This window comes from Osmerus eperlanus, chromosome 25 (genome assembly GCF_963692335.1).
Source record: "Osmerus eperlanus chromosome 25, fOsmEpe2.1, whole genome shotgun sequence".
Lineage (NCBI taxonomy): Eukaryota > Metazoa > Chordata > Actinopteri > Osmeriformes > Osmeridae > Osmerus > Osmerus eperlanus.
This window is the reverse complement of record NC_085042.1, coordinates 8,610,405-8,628,284: the sequence shown is the minus strand read 5'-3', so window position 1 is coordinate 8,628,284 and position 17,880 is coordinate 8,610,405. Positions and strand designations below refer to the sequence as shown.

Below are 17,880 nucleotides of genomic sequence, written 5' to 3'. Positions count from 1 at the left end.
AATAAAGAGGAACAAAAGTGTGAGGTGTGTGTTGTGTGTGTGTATGTGTGTGTCGGGGTGTGTGGGTGAGTGTGTGTGTGTGTGTGGGGGGGTGTGTGGTGGGTGGAAGGGAGGGTGGGGGAACACCTGAGAGATTGAGGCAAAGATCAAGACAGCACAGCGAGCCAGAGAGGGAGAGGGCGATCGCTGCTGCTGTGTTTCGTAAAGGTACACAGAGGAACCTTGCTTCCCCTCACTGCCCTTTTACCTTCACAGAGCTACAAAGCAGAAACAGATGCCAGGGTAACCAGGCAGAAAACCATGTCCTCTGTGGCTGTGGTGTTGCTGGGCCCTGTGTGACAGGGGGGCAACACTCACAACTCTGCACCCTGGCAGGAGGCATGAGGCCCCTCCCCCCCCCCCCCCCCTCTCTCTCTCTCTCTCTCTCTCTCTCTCTCTCCCTCTCTCTCTCTCTCTCTCTCTCTCTCTCTCTCTCCCTCCCTCCCTACCCTACCACCCCTCCCTCCCTCCCTCCCTCCCTACCTCCCTCTCTCCCTACCTCCCTCTCTCTGTCTCTCTCTCCCTCCCTACCCTACCACCCTCCCTCTCTCCCTAACTCTACCTCCCTCCCTCCCTCTCTCCCTAACTCTACCTCCCTCCCGCTCTCTGTCTCTCCCTCCCTACCCTACCACCCCTCCCTCCCTCTCTCCCTACCTCTACCTCCCCTCCCTCCCTCTCTCCCTACCTCTACCTCCCCTCCCTCTCTCTGTCTCTCTCTCCCTCCCTACCCTACACCCCTCCCTCCTACCTCTACCTCCCCTCCCTCCCTCCCTCTCTCCCTCTCTCCCTACCACCCCCCCCCCCCCCCCCCCCCCACCCCCCCCCCTCACTGTATATCTGAAGAGCAGTTGAACTCTGTTGACAGCACAGTGTCCTCTTGTCTTGTCTGGGGTGATGGGGGGGGGGTTCCAGTTTGGTACAGGAGCTTCACACTCCGCCCGCTAGAGTTTGACCACAAGGCTGAAAACATCCATCAACACCGGGCACCAGTCTACCAGCCCCTGGCCCCAACACCACCCCTCTACCACCACCCCTCTGTCTCTCTCTCTGTCTGTCTGTCTCTTTCTCTCTCTCTGTCTGTCTCTCTCTCTTTCTCTCTCTCTCTCTCTCTCTCTCTCTCTCTCTTTCTCTCTCTCTGTCTGTCTCTCTCTCTCTCTCACACTCTTTCTCAACACTCTTTCCCCCCTCTCTGTCTGACCGCCTTTCTGCACCTCATCCTCTCCTTATTTTGGCCCCTTGTCTGACCCAAGGAATTCAATCCCCCTCATCCCAGCCTTGCCGTCAACAGTATTTAGTGCGGGGGGCGGGGGAAGGAAGACTTTGATGATTTGCTCACTGTATAACTTAACAGAAGCGAGCATAATTTGCATTTTTAAAACCTAGTGATGTCCTGCTAATGAGGCAGGCTGCTAATTAGTCATTAGGTATTCTTTTTCAATTGCACATCATCGTCTTACTGAAAGTACAGCTTGTGTAAACACGTCGCTGTCAGCTGTTCAATCTGCTTTGCTTTACAGAGGAGCCAGGGGAGGTCAAGTTAACAGGCTCCACGTTGTGGGCTATCTAGTATTATCCTGAAATGTTTTGGGGTGTAGTGTGTTTGTTTTTTGACAGAATTATTATAATCACAGAGGCGAAGTAGAAGCCACGTACCCTTCAAACGATGAGAAATTCAACGCACGCTCAATCACTGGCGTTGCCTCACACACACACACACACGCGCGCGCAAGCAAGATTCGTAAACGAACACACGCACCTTGTCGTGCTCTACAAAGTCCACGAAGGCGGTCCTCTCCACCTCCACGGGTTGGCCGTGTCTGTCGTAGAGGGCCAGGACGTAGTGGAAGAAGTTGGACTTGCGGAGGTTTGACGGGGGTTGCTTCTCAAAGTGTGCCCTGGAGAGAGCTACTCCACTGGGAAAAGACGGGGGTGAAAAACATGAGCTAACACATCACACTGTAGCAACCACACTCATAAACACGCCGAAGACTCTGGCCAGCAACGTGAAAAAAAGTCTCCATAAAGTGAGTTTAATCATGATAAGCGTCTCACCCAATACAGGAAGTGGTGACACTATTAGGTGAACTGATTGAGGTCCAGGAAGAGGAATTTGGTTTTATCCGAAAGATATGTTTACATGATAAACTGTAGGCTACTGTACAGTGTGGAGGTCTGCGTAGACGATGTAAATCAAGGCCTGTTATCAGAAAACAAATTGTCTGTACAGGCCTAAAAACGTAATATTTTTTGTTTATTCAGGCTATTTTTTTTTCGTTTGCATGACCAACAAAGCAAATACACTAGCCTATACGAACTTATGATTTTTTCCTCGGTACCCAAAATGTTTGTCATGATAGGTCATAGGAAGTTAGGCTTGTTCCGATTTTAACCATAGCCTACGAGGCTACACAATATCGCCTACAAATGTTGACTACCATTGGCAATATTATACGATCTTACTAAATCTGGAAATGTATGCTTTAGGCCTAGCTAATTAATAAGACAATATTGATTGCAATTGAAAGCCAACAAGATAAGATTTTTAAAAGTTCGTTCAAATGAACTAGGCCTACTTCACAACCGTACACCGAGTCGGGCTCAAATAAAAACAAAGATTAATTAAAAAATCGATTTTCATATTAATTTGGTGTTTATCCAAAGATAAATAATATAATTTGATTGTAGCAGAATAAGTGGCATGTAGGTTAGATTAGATATGCCGAAGAAACGGCTGAGATCTTCAATTGCGTGCCTTCTTGTGCAAGACACCAGATGTTGGTGTCCCTGTTTGAGATCTAGCAAGTTATCAAACAATTCTTTAAGGTGACCAGTCCAGCAGGATCGAATTAAGTATTTTATTAATCACATTCGATCCAAATACCCAGACAAATGAATGTAGCCTGTCATTTATTTTGATTCTTTTTTTAAATAGTTTATTTTAGTTGCTGAAGGCTTAACAATTGTATCTCACATCATAACCAGTATGTATTTAGGCTATCTCTGTCGATGGAACTTGTTTAAAAATGTAAGCGTGTGTGTTGTTAAACATATGGCCTAGGCCTATATTTTATTTTTAAAAGGTTAAATGAATATTTGCCTATATTATTTGCCACCATGTTGAGGACGATTAAAACTTGATTTAAGCACAAATAAACAAGTCAACTTAAGCACAAACCTACGGCAATACTCCGTATTGTAATTCTCACGGAGTCCTGGCGGATTCTCTCGGGTCCTCACGGAGATACATTTGACTCTGGAGGTCGATTAACGTCGTGTTTCACTTCACTGTGCTGTTTGGTTTAATCTCTTTCTTGCGGCTCTTGACACTGACAACCCCTGCTAAAGACGGTGAGCTCCAGCACCTCTCAACACACACAAAGCAGGCGCCGCTGGAGCAACTCTTCACTCCCGGACAATACAAACTTTATGGCCGGGCCATTTCTCACGAGTTGCAACCTGTTGCTTAATTGTTGCATTCAAAGATGGTTTAATAAGTTTAGAATACGGACTCTGGCAGAATCATTTAAAACGTAGCTTATGACTGGAATGGGATCTCTTGTCATATTTTGCATTGATCAGCACCTACAGTCAAATCAATAGACCAACATATGAAGATGATTCCTTGGAGAATGCACCGCTATATCACGTTCAGAATAAGAAAAGGCATTCACATGTTCATATTTTTACTAATCCGATGATGAATATTTGTCTACAATTAAACTATCTATGCTGTTAGACTATTGCTATTTATATCACTTTAGCTAATTGGGACAGACTAATTGCCTAGTTGCCCTCTATACAATATGAAACTGCAACGAGAAAAAACAAGTTATTCAAAGTAAAGACACATACCTTTGAGCCGCTACGTTAGCATCCACAACTCCGACATTACGAACCCAAGACCGGACCGAATCCATCCCTTCACCGAGAGTTCTGTCTTTTAATCCGCTAACTTCCCTTATAAGGTGCTCCTGGATCCCGAACATTTAAAATATATTTCAAACCAACGTTTCCTATATCGGCTATTTCATGTATTTGCTTAAATTCAGAATAAATTGGAAAGCGACACCACTTTATGGTAAAATATTGGTGGGTCCGTTCGAAGATGCTGTCTCTCCTTTGAGAGCGCTTGGAATGAGGACTGGGAAGTTAAATTTAAGCAAGGTGTTTTTTCCACGATCTTGTATCCTGCAAACTTGTTACCAATGTTTCGAAGTCAACATGTTATCTTGCACTGCAATCATTGTCCAAGCGTATAAGGTTATTTCCAGTGTATGTTCGCCCGCAGAAGATCACCTGTTTGGTTGCCAACAATTTCATGCAACCCGAAGCTTGTCAGATAGATAAGCAGGCAAATCTGCTCCAACGATAGTTGTCCAAATTTGATAAAACACTTGAATGACCCTTTCGCGCATAAGGAGAGGACGAGGATCTTGCGAAACTGATTCACTGTCCTGGAGCATGAATGTGTCCCTCTCTCAGGATAGAGCTGAGGGAGGAGGGGCCACACTGACATATGGGGTACCGATTGTTGAAATGGATGCTCTCTATTGGTGTAAAAAGCCGCCGTTGATTCCTGATGCTTCAACTAAGCGTAGCATCCAGCAAGCCAACTTTCGTGGCTCTTTAAACTTTTCTGTAGTCAAATATAGTCACGCGAAGAGTGTGTTTGAATCTCGGTAAACACAAGTGAGGTTTGATGATACGTTTGTTAAGCATATCAGAAAATGTATTTAAAAATGTTATAATCTGTTTAGCCTAATGAGCCTGATAAATCAGTTTCATCCCAATGCTTGTTTGATGTGAGAATGTGACTATTTGGGGAAAATAATTCAAATAGGCTATGTTTGAGTTGGGCTAGCAGTTCGGCAGCATTTGGTAGCCTATTTATGAATTATGTAGTTAACCACCTTTTGAAATAATTTTCCTTACAAATTGGAATCCTGAACGCGAGTGCTGTGGTTTGTATATTGTTCATGACATTTAAGCTATACTTGTCATTCAACTTTGCTAACTTAAAGGCTAAAAGTTGAATTTTAAAAATATTTTACTGCAGAATAGTATATCAACTATTATTAAACGAATAAAGAGATTTAATTCATTTATCTGCTCAATTCAATCAGTTTGGTTAAAGAGCACGGTTCTGATGCAATATGGTAAAAAACAAAACATTTTTATATTAGGTCTATGCATATCAAGCGTTGTATTGAGTCTTCAAATTGATTGCATCCGTGCACTGAAGGTCTTAAAGCAACAATTCCGTAAATTTAATGTTTTGTGTCCAGTCATCGAGACACACAAGAGCGCACCCGGCAGGCGCATATTGAACAAGCCCACGGCTCTCGCGCTCTGTCTGCTCTCCCTGAACAAAGCTCGTGCAGTGATTGAAAGCAGTGATTCAACAGAGGAGGCAACGCGTCACTGTCATGCTAAACAATAGTCGTCTGGTTGGTCTATCAATCTCCACTAATACTAGACGCTGCTGCATCAGTGATTGGCTGCAAAGGGTCCGAATTAAAAAGCCAGTTTTTCCAAATTGATCAACAATCTGTCGTTTGTGTTTTCATTATAGGTCAACTAAAACAACCGCAGTAACATATTCGCTCTTGGCGTTTGCGGACAGTAGCCTAATGTGTATAATTAGCTAAAAATACAGCAGCCCGTAATTGTTGAAGATTTCTGATAGTCTCTCAAGTGTAGTAGGCCTATGATTTGGTCTGTCAGACAAGAGTATACTTTATAGTCTGGTTATAGAACCAGGCATAGATAGACACGAGTGTGGCCTACAGCCAGCAAATAGGACCATGCCAAGGTTTTTAAGTTTCTCCAGAAATATATATATATATATATATACCTAACTATAGGCTACCCAACTGTGTACAATATCTGTCCCTATACGCCGTGATCCGATTCTGAATGAAAAGGAAAGTTTTTTTTCTCTTCATCCCTAGCAACTTGCCCCTTGCGAGGCTATTGTCTCTGTTTGGGGCTCGAGCGCCTGAACAATGAATGTAAATCTCCCCCCTTCGATCCCGCTTCTACCGACCATCTGCCAGCGCGCGACACAGTCAGATGTTCTCCCAATTATAAGAACAGTCTTGCGGAATCCTTGCTACCGAATCTCCGCCCTGTCCTCGTGCTCTCTCAGCGCTCCCTTCATGAATGTGAACTCCTATATGATTGACAGCTCTGCTTAACCCAAAACCATGAAATTACCCATCTGCAGATGCTCGCAAAGGGACAAACATTTCATAGAATTCCTTCACTTATACGCACAGTTAAAACACCGTATTAGGCATTACTTTGTCACCGTAAGAATGTATTTATTTAGTTTGTGTTGTAAAGGCCTATTTGATGCGCTTTCTCGCAGATATGTTGCCGATAGTCAAAACGTTTTGTCATTATCTTGTTGAGTGTGTGTCTGACTTACGCAACTGATGTCTATTAGGATACTTAAAATATGAAGTTGTCCAGCCATGTTTTATAGGCCAGCAAGTCAACTTTTTTTTAGGCCTACTTCCTGATGTTAGGCTGATAACGTTTCTCAGGTGAGTGAGTCATACACAGTCAAGCTTTATCTCCAAGGTACAGTAAAACCAACTTTTCATTGGCATGACATGTTGTCAGTTTGGGGCGCATGGTTGTTAAGATATAGGCCTATAGGCTACCTAGAAACAACTTGTTCCTTCACTATAAAATAGCTGTTGAATGAAAAAAATAATATGCGCGTTTTGTGATATCGAAACGGATGCCCAGGCGAGAATGGGGATTAGTCAAAGCACCTAGAGCGAGACAAACGGCTTTCTAATCAATTTAACCCGCTGAGACGGTCAGCGCGTGTTTATAGGGGGTGGGGCGGGAATCAGTGACTGCTAAAACGAACAATGGGGTATCGTGTGCCACTCGTCTTCTCCAAACATTCCCCCGCTCCCACGGGAGTACCAGCGCCACTCTCTGTGGATGGCAGTCGGTCTGTGGAGGTCAGTAGAGGCGTGTGGGGGGATGGCCCGGAGACACGGCAGCTGGCTCGCGTTCCTCCTTTCCACTGCGCGGAGAACAACGGGCTAAGGCGGACCACCACGTCCATATCGATCGTCATATATTGCGCACATTTATTTGTTTACTTATTTAAGTAAGGCGGTGAAGTCCCCGGGGGAAACCAGCAACCACAATTAAAGTGGAGAGCCATCGCTTAGTTTGTTCCCTTGTTTGATCATGGGAGGCCCGTTGCAAGACCATTTCTGACAGGACATTCTTATTTAGGTTACTTATTTTAGAAAATAGTAACATGTCAAAATGTGGAAGTTATGTCACTCAATTGAGCAATAGGCCTATTTTTAAATTCTCTGAAACGATTAAAATGTTTCTTCAGGTCAGATCTACAAATGCGATGTGTCTCTGACTTCTGATCATAAACAAAGGACATATTATTTTATTACTCGTTCTAATTTCCTGGAATGGTATCTTAAAACGTACTTTCGATTTCCCGTAAAATAACTTAGTTAAGATTTAACATGTCATGTAAATTATGGTTATAGCTGTTGCTCAAATGATAGAAAGAAAAAACATCCGTCTATTTTCTTGATAACCGATATTTCTAATTGAGATGACTTGAAAATCTGAAATGCTTATTTGGAAGTCAAGTCACCAAGTGTTTTTAACAGGTTGTGTTGGTGGAAACACGTTTCCATTCTGGATCGCCAAGCGGCCACGGTGATATAGAGGTTTAGCGCCCCCTTCTGTATCAGGCTGGTCAACACAGTGGATTTAATGAAATTACTGCTGGAGGGTGAGAATTTTTTTAAAGATAGCAAGCCTAACAAGAGGTGCATGCAAAACAACAAAAATATTTATTTGCTTAATCAATTAAAGGAAAATCATATTAGAAATCATTTTGAATAGCAGTAAAACCATATAAGCTGTCTGTGTTCCATCCTTACTTCATCAATTGAATCGAAAACATAAATAAATGTAATCCTAGAGCCTTGCTCTTGTCTAATCAGTGCAAAGCAGGCGCATTTCAAAAAATCAAGTTTAAACTCTGACACACAAACATCTGAAGGACCGCAGAAAGAGACCTGATTTTCCTCCGCATCACGGTTTGCTCATCCTTGTCCAGGACGACTCAGGGAGTGAAAATCAGGTGACCTGAGAAGTAGCTGTAAGAGAGCATGCGGCTGCTGCTATGGACGGTAAGCCACACCCGGTCTCCCCGCTTGAGCTGCACCAGGGTTCCGCCCGAGGCGGTGGTGCGGCCGTTTGTTTGTTTGGTGATGTAGGAGAGCACCACCCGCTTGTTGTTGCGTCTCAGTTCCACATAGCCCAGGCTATTGGAGAACGTGCAGTGGAACTCAAACTCGTAGACGCCGGGCTCCACGCAGGTGAACACCCCTGTGGCCGGTTTGAAGTGGTTCTGTCCGTTGTAGATTACCTGACGGAAGGGGATGGGCTTGTTCGATTTGGGGTAGTTGTAACCAAGATGCACAGCAAAGGCGGATTTGACCAAGACGCCCGGAGGCCCGGGAGGTCCAGTTTTTCCCCGGAAACCTCGTGGTCCTTGGCTTCCTGGAACAGGAGAGATACAAAGCAACAGTCACGCTCCGGAAGAAGGAAACCCTAATATCCACTTAATAGAAGAAGAGGAGGAAGAAAAGGAGGAGGAAGGATAGGAGGAGGAAGAGGAGGAGGAGGAGGAGGAATAGTAGGAGGGTGGCGAAGAGGAGGAGGATGAGGAGGGTTTGATGTTACCTTTGGGCCCTCGTTGTCCTCGTTGTCCTCGTTGTCGAGCTGCAGAGAGACCGCCATGGGAGGTTATCATCCACATTGTCATCCACATTATCATCCACATTGTCATCTACATTGTCATCCACATTATCATTCACATTGTCATCCACATTGTCATCCACATTATCATCCACATTGTCATCCACATTGTCATCCACATTGTCATCCACATTGTCATCCACATTGTCATCCACATTATCATCCACATTGTCATCCACATTGTCATCCACATTATCGTCCACATAATGATGACTAGACATCACATTGTCTCCCTCTACTGATGACTTGTTCCACTCACCGTTCTCGTCCCAGGGGCTCAGGTCAAAGGCGGGGATGTCCTTGCAGAGTCGGTACCCCGCCCCGCGAGGTCGGTACTCGAATGGGTTGTGAGGTACCTCGGTGATGCCGGTGTTGTCACAGATGATGCGGGCCAGGGATGTGGCCCTCAGGGAGGCTCTCTGGTCGTCTGTGAAGACCCCCGGGTTCTCCCACCACAATCTGAAATAGAGGTGGCGTCGTCATATATGGAACGTTTGGAGTTTGGACGGAGGGAAATAACAAACGAAGGCACCAGGGATGTAACCACAGGGGGGGGGGGGGGGGGGGGGAGTCTGGGGGGGCCTAGACCCCCTCATTTACATGTCTGGCCACCCTAGCACCCTTTCTAATTGTTTACATTAAGAAATTAAGGAAATGTTGACGTATAATTGTTTTAGTGGCCTCCTTTTAATTCGCACCTGTCTCCCTGACGGATGTTCCGGAACTGCTTGGCGATGAGGCAGGCGAACAGAGGCCCCACGCGGCCGTTTGGCACGAAGGGCTCGGCCACTCCGCCCAGCCACACGTCGATGTTGTCGGGTGTCCCGTACAGCGCCAGCAGGTTCGTAGCCAGCTGGGTGTTGTTCATCACCATAACCAGCTCCGCCAGGTTCCTGGGTTGAGACAGGCCACAGAACCCACGCCACTTGTTGTAACCTGCGGATTCAGAGGATGAAGGAGTCAAACCCTCTCGTGGAGAAAAACCTCGAGTTTTCCTCTGATGTGCTGCCTTACACTGACGTTTTTAGTAATTAAATTACTAAATTGGAATGTGAAAAGGACGGGAACCTGCTGATTGGCTCTTGGAGGGAGAGAGGGAGGGGCCTTACCAGGAAGCCCGTGGTCCCGGCCGCGCTGCAGGTTGAGGGCGGCCAGGTCCAGGGCCAGGTGGGAGGCGAACTGGAAGAGGTGTTCCCTCAGCTCGTCAGGCATCATCTGGTCCTGAGTGTTCAGCTTGGCCGGGCGGCCCACCAGACCCCTCAGGATGGGGTCCAGACCACCTGCAGGACAGCCGGAAGAGAGTCAGACCGACCGAAGGAGAAACTTGTCGCTTGAAGCAAATCCTTCACATCTCGCCGTATCACTAAACATTCTACCGTGGATACCATCTGTGTTCTCTTTTTGTTGCAAGGTAAGGCGCAATAGACCACGATCACACTTATTTGCACCCTTACAAACATATGTTGACAATGGATTGGTCGATTGATCGGGGAGGTGTGTACCTTCGAAGACGACCCTCCAGGGGGTGAAGAAGGCCCTGTGCAGCAGGGGACTGGGGTAGCTGGGGTGCTCCTGGTACTTGTCGTCCAGACGGAACACGAAGGGCTGGATGGCCAGGTGAGCGAAGCGGTAGGCGGCCGTGGCGAACACGCTGGAGATGCTGGGGTCCACGCGCTCATTGTAGCCGGGGTAGGTGGACAGCTGCTTGGAGAGCACGTCAGGGCCCACGATGTGGCGCAGGTAGTCCCTGAAGATGATCACCTGTGAGGTGAAGGTCGAACGTAGAATCAGAATCAGAATTCGGTTTATTTGTCGGTTTATATGTATGTTACACAAACACGGAATTTACTGTGGTTTTACTAGTGAATTTACTAGGTTTGTGAATTTACTAGGTTTCACAGTTCATCGTTGAAGAATAGATGGGTTTCCGAGGGGCAACACTTCACGGTAGGGTGACATTAACGGCCGCGTAACTGCATTGCGATACATGTAGTGACAACATAAGATAAGATAATCATTTATTAGTCCCACAGTGGGGAACATTGTAGTTACATGGGAACTGCTACTGGGTTAAGATTAGGGTTAAACAAAGTTAGGGTTTGGGGGAAAGGGAGGGTTAGGGTGAGGGAGTCAGATGGCTGAGCGGTTAGGGAATCTGGCTATTAATCAGAAGGTTGCCGGTTCGATTCCCAGCCGTGCAAAAATGACGTTGTGTCCTTGGGAAAGGCTCTTCACCCTACTTGCCTCGGGGGGAATGTCCCTGTACTTCCTGTAAGTCGCTCTGGATAAGAGCGTCTGCTAAATGACTAAATGTAAATGTGAATGACCGACCTGGAAGTAGGGTTAGGGTGAGTACCCACCTGGTGGTAGGCTCCCATGATCTTCCGGGCCTCCTGGTAAAGCCTCTCTCCGACCCAGCTGGGGTTCAGCTTGGCCAGAGCCCGAGCATCAGAGTGTGGATGGGGGTCAGGGCAATGTGCTCGTTCACCCGTTCGTCACCTGGAAAAAACGTAACCGGAAAATACCCAGGGTTCAATATTCAATATCAGGGAATTGAAACCAGAATCGATTCATACTTTGGCATCGGGAAACACTGGAATATACAGTATATATATGTAAAAAAAAAAAAAGTATTTCTGATGGTTCGCTCACCTGCCACGAAGCAGGGGACGTCCGTGGCACTGGAGTCATTGGTGATGCGTGCACGATTGGTACAGATGTTTGACTCCATGCTACTGAAGGGCAGGAGCTCGCGGCCGGAGTCGTTGAACACCATGTTGACCCTCATCAGGCCCTTGTCGTCGTTGAGGCTTCGCAGGCTGCGGGCCTTGACGTCGTCGGCTCCGTACACCTGGCCCACGTCGATGAAAGCCGTCAGGGCGTTCATCTGTTGACGCGTGTTGATGGCGCCGAAGATGAGGCCCGTGTTCCCTGTTCCGCAGGCGGGCGCAGAACGGAAGAAGGGCATGCACTGCCTGGAGTTCATGCCAAAACGGGTGTCGTTCATGGGGATCTGTTTCAGACGAAAGAGGGAGCGGTTAGGGTCGCGCTGAAGTGTGTCTGTGTGTGTGTGTCTGTCTACGTGTGTGTGTGTGTGTGTATCTGTGTGTGTGTGTTGAGCTTTGAGAAAGGCACAGACCTTGATGGGAAAGCAGGGCTCTCTGCGGTCACAGCTGGCGTCACAGTCTATGCCGTCGTTGAAGGAGCGGATGCTGGGGGAGTGAGGAGTGAAGGTCAGGTCGTGGTCCGACCACTGGCCGAAGATGGTCACCAGGTGCGTGTAGAGCCCGTCGTTCTCCACATCCGAGTTGGCCGTGCTCAGGATGCGGTTGGACACCTCCCTCACCTGGAGACACGGAGAAAGACATCATATTGGTCAGAGAGAAGACAATGAAACAATCTAGCAGGTTACCAATCTAACCAGGGGAAGCGGGAAGGAAGACGGGATGTCTGTACCAGGGGAAGCGGGAAGGAAGACGGGATGTCTGTACCAGGGGAAGCAGGAAGGAAGACGGGATGTCTGTACCAGGGGAAGCAGGAAGGAAGACGGGATGTCTGTACCAGGGGAAGCAGGAAGGAAGACGGGATGTCTGTACCAGGGGAAGCAGGAAGGAAGACGGGATGTCTGTACCAGGGGAAGCAGGAAGGAAGACGGGATGTCTGTACCAGGGGAAGCAGGAAGGAAGACGGGATGTCTGTACCAGGGGAAGCGGGAAGGAAGACGGGATGTCTGTACCAGGGGAAGCAGGAAGGAAGACGGGATGTCTGTACCAGGGGAAGCAGGAAGGAAGACGGGATGTCTGTACCAGGGGAAGCAGGAAGGAAGACGGGATGTCTGTACCAGGGGAAGCAGGAAGGAAGACGGGATGTCTGTACCAGGGGAAGCAGGAAGGAAGAGGGGATGTCTGTACCAGGGGAAGCAGGAAGGAAGACGGGATGTCTGTACCAGGGGAAGCAGGAAGGAAGAGGGGATGTCTGTACCAGGGGAAGCAGGAAGGAAGACGGGATGTCTGTACCAGGGGAAGCAGGAAGGAAGACGGGATGTCTGTACCAGGGGAAGCAGGAAGGAAGAGGGGATGTCTGTACCAGGGGAAGCAGGAAGGAAGACGGGATGTCTGTACCAGGGGAAGCAGGTAGTTGTTGACCCGTCTGTCCGCGTCCCAGCCCTTAGGCTAAGAGATGCCATCCTGGTACTCTGCGGGCAACCAGAGAGCGAAGGGTGTGTTCGATGAGCCTTTGATGGGGTTTTTCCTGGGAAACAGAAAAAAATGGTTCATCATTCAACCTGATTGTCGTTTGCGTGATTGTTTGATTCATAAAAAAAAAACATAAGAGATCCGATCATAACTTTTTTGATCTTTAAAATAATTATTTAACTTTTTTTTTTTTTTTTTATGATGTTGCATCAGCCCTACCTCAGTACTTAACATATTCATTCAGCAAAAAATTGTATCCAATGCGGACGTGTAAGATAGGGGAATTGAACCTGTGATCTGCAGTCAAGCGTTCTGAGGTACACCCACTCCCTTTGTCTATGTGACGAGTGTGGTCAAGCCGTTCAACGGGTCTGACTTACTGGTCGTTGCAGACACTGGTGGCAGGGCGAAACTTCTCCAGATCTGGGACTAAATTACAGCTGGCACGTGCTCTGGGTGAGCAGCCTGTCAGATCAGCAATCGTTTTCAGTTGCTCCCTGGAGAGGAGATCTGAGAGGCGACGACAAAGTGTGTGTAAGTGTTTGTGTACATGTAGTCTGTGTGTGTGTTTACATTTACATTTATTCATTTAGCAGACGCTTTTATAGAAAAGCAACTTACAAGAAAGAGCTTTACAAAAAGTGCATAGGTCATTGATCATAAACAACGAGAAAACATTGTGGATAGTCAAAACATGAAGCATTGTGGGTAGTCAAAACATGAAGCATTGTGGGTAGTCAAAACATGAAGCATTGTGGGTAGTCAAAACATGAAGCATACATTGTGAAAAGCAAATAAGTGCCAATGGGTAGAACCAGAAAAGCATGTAGTTCAACTAATTACAATTAAACAACATGATCCTCGAAAGTGCTAGAGTGTACCTGGGGGGTATTCCAGAAAGCAGGTTATGCAACATAACCGGATAAGTTAACCCACCAGCTGATTCACAATGTTGCAGCAACCTACTGGAAATGTTGCTACAACGCTGAGTGTCAGCTGGGAAGTTAACTTACCCGGGTATGTCACATGACCTGTTTTCTGGAATACCCCCCTGGAGGAAAGCAAGCAACAATAATATAATTCACAGCGAATAGTTAAATCAGTTACAACTAACTAACAAGTCCCTCAATAAGTGTCATTGTGTTCCTGGAGGGGAAAAAAACTAACATCTTATCCAACAAATCTTCCTTAAGTACCGTTGTACTCCCGGAACAAGTGCGTCGTGTTTAAGAGCGTGTGAACGTGTGTGTGCGCGTGTGAGAGGGGACCGACCCGTAGCGTTGAGCGATCGCTTCTGGAGGAGGTGGTTGCTTAGCGACCTCTCCTGTATCAGGGAGATGGCGTGCTCCATGTAGTCCGCCGAGCGCACAGCCATGCGGGTCTGGCCGTTTGGCTGCTTCATGAGTCGCAGGATGTCTGACGGTGAGATGGAACTCCTCCTCACCCTGGCGACGCTCCTGCGCAGGAGAGAGGAAACATTTTGTTTCTGAATCGAAAACAACTTTCCTGGTGGGTGTGCCCATAGATATATGAGCCCAGTGGTGTCTGAGCAGGGCCTTTTTTAATGTGGAAATGTCTATTTACTGTTTCAGTGAATTTGAAATTTATAAATATAATTATTGTTTATATTTATGAATAGTATAAAACAAGTAATAATGTATGCGGTTAAATACTTTAAAATACTTAGCAACACTAATTCTAAAACACAAAATCTATCAACACTAATTATCTGTAATTAACCGATACAGATTAACGGATGATAACGGTGTATTTACTGTCAATCACACATTTGATTGTCTACTTACTCTTCTCTGGAGTACTTGTATGCTTCATCCACTATTACTTTTGCGTCATTCACAGCCCTCTTGATGAAATCTCTGCTCAAACGAGCTTCTGAGAATCAAATATAAAAACATAACTTACAAAACTTACTTTTTTTTCTGCTTTATGTTACTGAGTATTAGATCAGCCAGAAACATATATAACTTATAACTGACAAATTAAATCGGTAAAGGAAAAAATCATGTATTCTTTCGACAACACACTCTTGAAAACGAAATAACTTCATCAAGAAGCAAAGAAATGCTTTCATTTACGAAAAAAATATAAGCCAATAAAGACTTTTAAATAGGCTTGATAATTTTTTTAGCAAATAAATCGAATAAAACATCTAAATAAAGAACATCCATATTCTCTATACTTTCAGTGTGTGCTAAAGTCGTTATCAGTGACACAGGGGCAGGAGAAGAGGAGACCCTTACCCTTACATCTCCTTACCCTTACATCCCCTTACCCACACCGTTACCATTAGATACCCATACCCTTACCCACACCGTTACCATTAGATACCCATACCCTTACCCACACCGTTACCCACACCCTTACCCACAGGAGAGGAACACTCACCAGCCGCTCGACCAAACATGCAGAGGCACAGACCTGCAGCCAGCAGAAACAGAACCCCCTTCATCTCTGCAGGACAAAGAAGGAATGATTCGTAAAGAACTTTCCAGAAAAACAAGATCTTGAAACAGCATCAGGTGAACGGGTTTTCAGTGATTATTTTGGTCACCGTACAATGAACGCTTGGTATTTCTGGTAGGTTTGGAGAAAAATAACGTAATAACTGAATTGTAATAATACAAATAAAAAAATTCTAATGCACTTTTTATTTGAAAACAAATCTCAAAGTGCTACAGTTAAGATTATAAAACAAGGTAAAACATCAATATAAAATACAATTAGATAATTAAAACTCATAAGATCTTCTAAAAAGAAATGTTTTTAGTCCTTTTTTAAAAGTCTCAGTAGTTTGAAGTGCCCTCAGATGGTCGGGGAGGACGTTCCAGATCCGAGGAGCGGCAGAACAGAAAGCCCGGTCACCCATGGTGTAAAAGAGTTATGTAAATAAACTATACACAGCAGGTATTGGATTCAAATGATTTACAAATGAAACACAACTACGCCTAATTGTAAAATGCTCAGTTTGAAGCTGGATGACAGAAGCTCCATAAAAGGGTGTAAGAGAGGTTCCCATCTGATAAATTACCTTCAACCTTGATGTGTGTTCCTCCAGAATGGACCAGTTAGTGAGGTGTACTGAGTGTGGGTATTTATAGTCCATCACCCTCGGTTTCCAGTCATCACGTTCCTCCTCTCCTCCTCCCCTCCTCCTTCTGAACCCAAAGTCTCCCTTGGCAAACGATTTTCTTCTGGAGTGAAATGGAACAAAGATTCCTGCCAATTAATGTTATTACTTACCGTAAACCCTGCCTCCTTGCATAGACGGAACTACTGTGCAACAACTGTGCTACTGTGCATGATTTGAAGTTTGTGGTTGTCATTTACTTGTTAATCAATTGAAAATTCCAAATGTGTCATCATTCTCCAGGCATTCATGATTAACTGTTGTGTTTGTTCCAGTTCATTATTATTTAACATACTTCAGTCCCATCTACTCATCAGAATCAGAATGGGTTTTATTCGCCATGAAAGTTTGCACAGACAAGGAATTTGCTTTGGCAGGAAGGTGCAAACATTAAACATATAGGAATCAAAAATTTAAATATGAGGACTAACTATACTAAGGGTACATAACTAGCAATACTAAGTGGAATTATATTAAAATAAACTATACAATAAAATATAAGTTAATGGATATACAGTAACCCTGCACATCACACAATACTCAGGAAAAGGAAACATGTAGGGTGAATTCGGGTAATCTGGGAAATTTGTTGCATGCATTTTCTTATCAGAGTTCCTGATTAACTAGTGCCCTGACCCATCCTGTGACACCACACCAATCACGTTTTGTGAATTCAAATAAACATGTATCCTGGAACATTGGATACATCCTGGAGTGATGCGTTTTCTTTGGTCTTTTGTATTATTCAGACAAAAGCACAAGTGTATGCATTACAAAACATACAAAGTTGACAACTTCCTCGTCATTTGTCGACCAGATAGATTGTTCATGTGTCAAGACGGTGCCTTGAGTCTTGTCTGACAGGCAAAAGAATTCAGAGTGACAACATTTTTTTGTGTTGATGCAGGCACACTAGTTGAGTATTAATGTTAACCACAACGAATGTTCGAAATAATTACAAAAAACTACAGCCCATTCTCTAGAATGACTTGTCTGTTCTTCTCAGTGATGTGGAAGAAGTGTATCTGAGATTTGTCTTCTGAGTCTAACTTCAGAAGAATTCTAGCAGATCTGTGGGTTGGGGGGTCGATTGAAGTGTTACAATTTTGAATACTGAGTATTCATGACATGAAATGGCTGAGCGGTTAGGGAATCGGACTATTATTCAGAAGGTTGCCGGTTCGATTCCTGGCCGTGCTATATTATGTTACTGTGAGTCGCTATGGATAAGATGACTAAATGTAAATCTAACTGCTTTCACAGATATTTTTGTGTTGTGAATTGTGTCTCCTTTCACACCTCAGGAGGATGCAAAGTGTCTTTCAGCTCATGATGATTTAGGCAACAGCATTAAAAAATCTTCTAAATCTGATCAATATGAACTGAAATGACCTGAACCTGACTAGCCATATGCCTACGTGATTCACAGATGATGCAAAATGTTCAAGAAAGAAACCAGCTTCTAAAACCGTCTTTCTTTCATCCCTGGCCTGCAATTAAAAGCCAATAACATTTTTTAAAGTTTCACCTACAGTAGGAATGCTTCTAACAATACATAATACAAACCATACAGATAACTGTAAGTCAGACAGTTTAAAAGGTACAATAAATGTGAAAATTTATTGAAAAAAATAAACGTTTCTTCCCCTATGAAAATAAGAAACATCTGTACGT

General features: G+C 45.1%; 1 protein-coding gene and 1 pseudogene across 1 annotated transcript; both read right to left on the bottom strand.

Moving 5' to 3' along the window:
* Positions 1-865: 865 nt before the first annotated feature.
* On the bottom strand, positions 866-4,475 carry LOC134011681 (transcription factor COE2-like). The gene is made up of 3 exons (XM_062451049.1): positions 3,892-4,475; positions 1,796-1,952; positions 866-925 (listed from the first exon to the last, which is right to left on the bottom strand). Exons 1-3 carry the CDS (start codon positions 4,023-4,025, stop codon positions 866-868), a joined length of 351 nt encoding a protein of 116 aa, XP_062307033.1. The 5' UTR covers positions 4,026-4,475.
* A 3,391-nt stretch (positions 4,476-7,866) lies between these two features.
* On the bottom strand, positions 7,867-16,195 carry LOC134012130 (eosinophil peroxidase-like; annotated as a pseudogene).
* Positions 16,196-17,880: the final 1,685 nt, after the last annotated feature.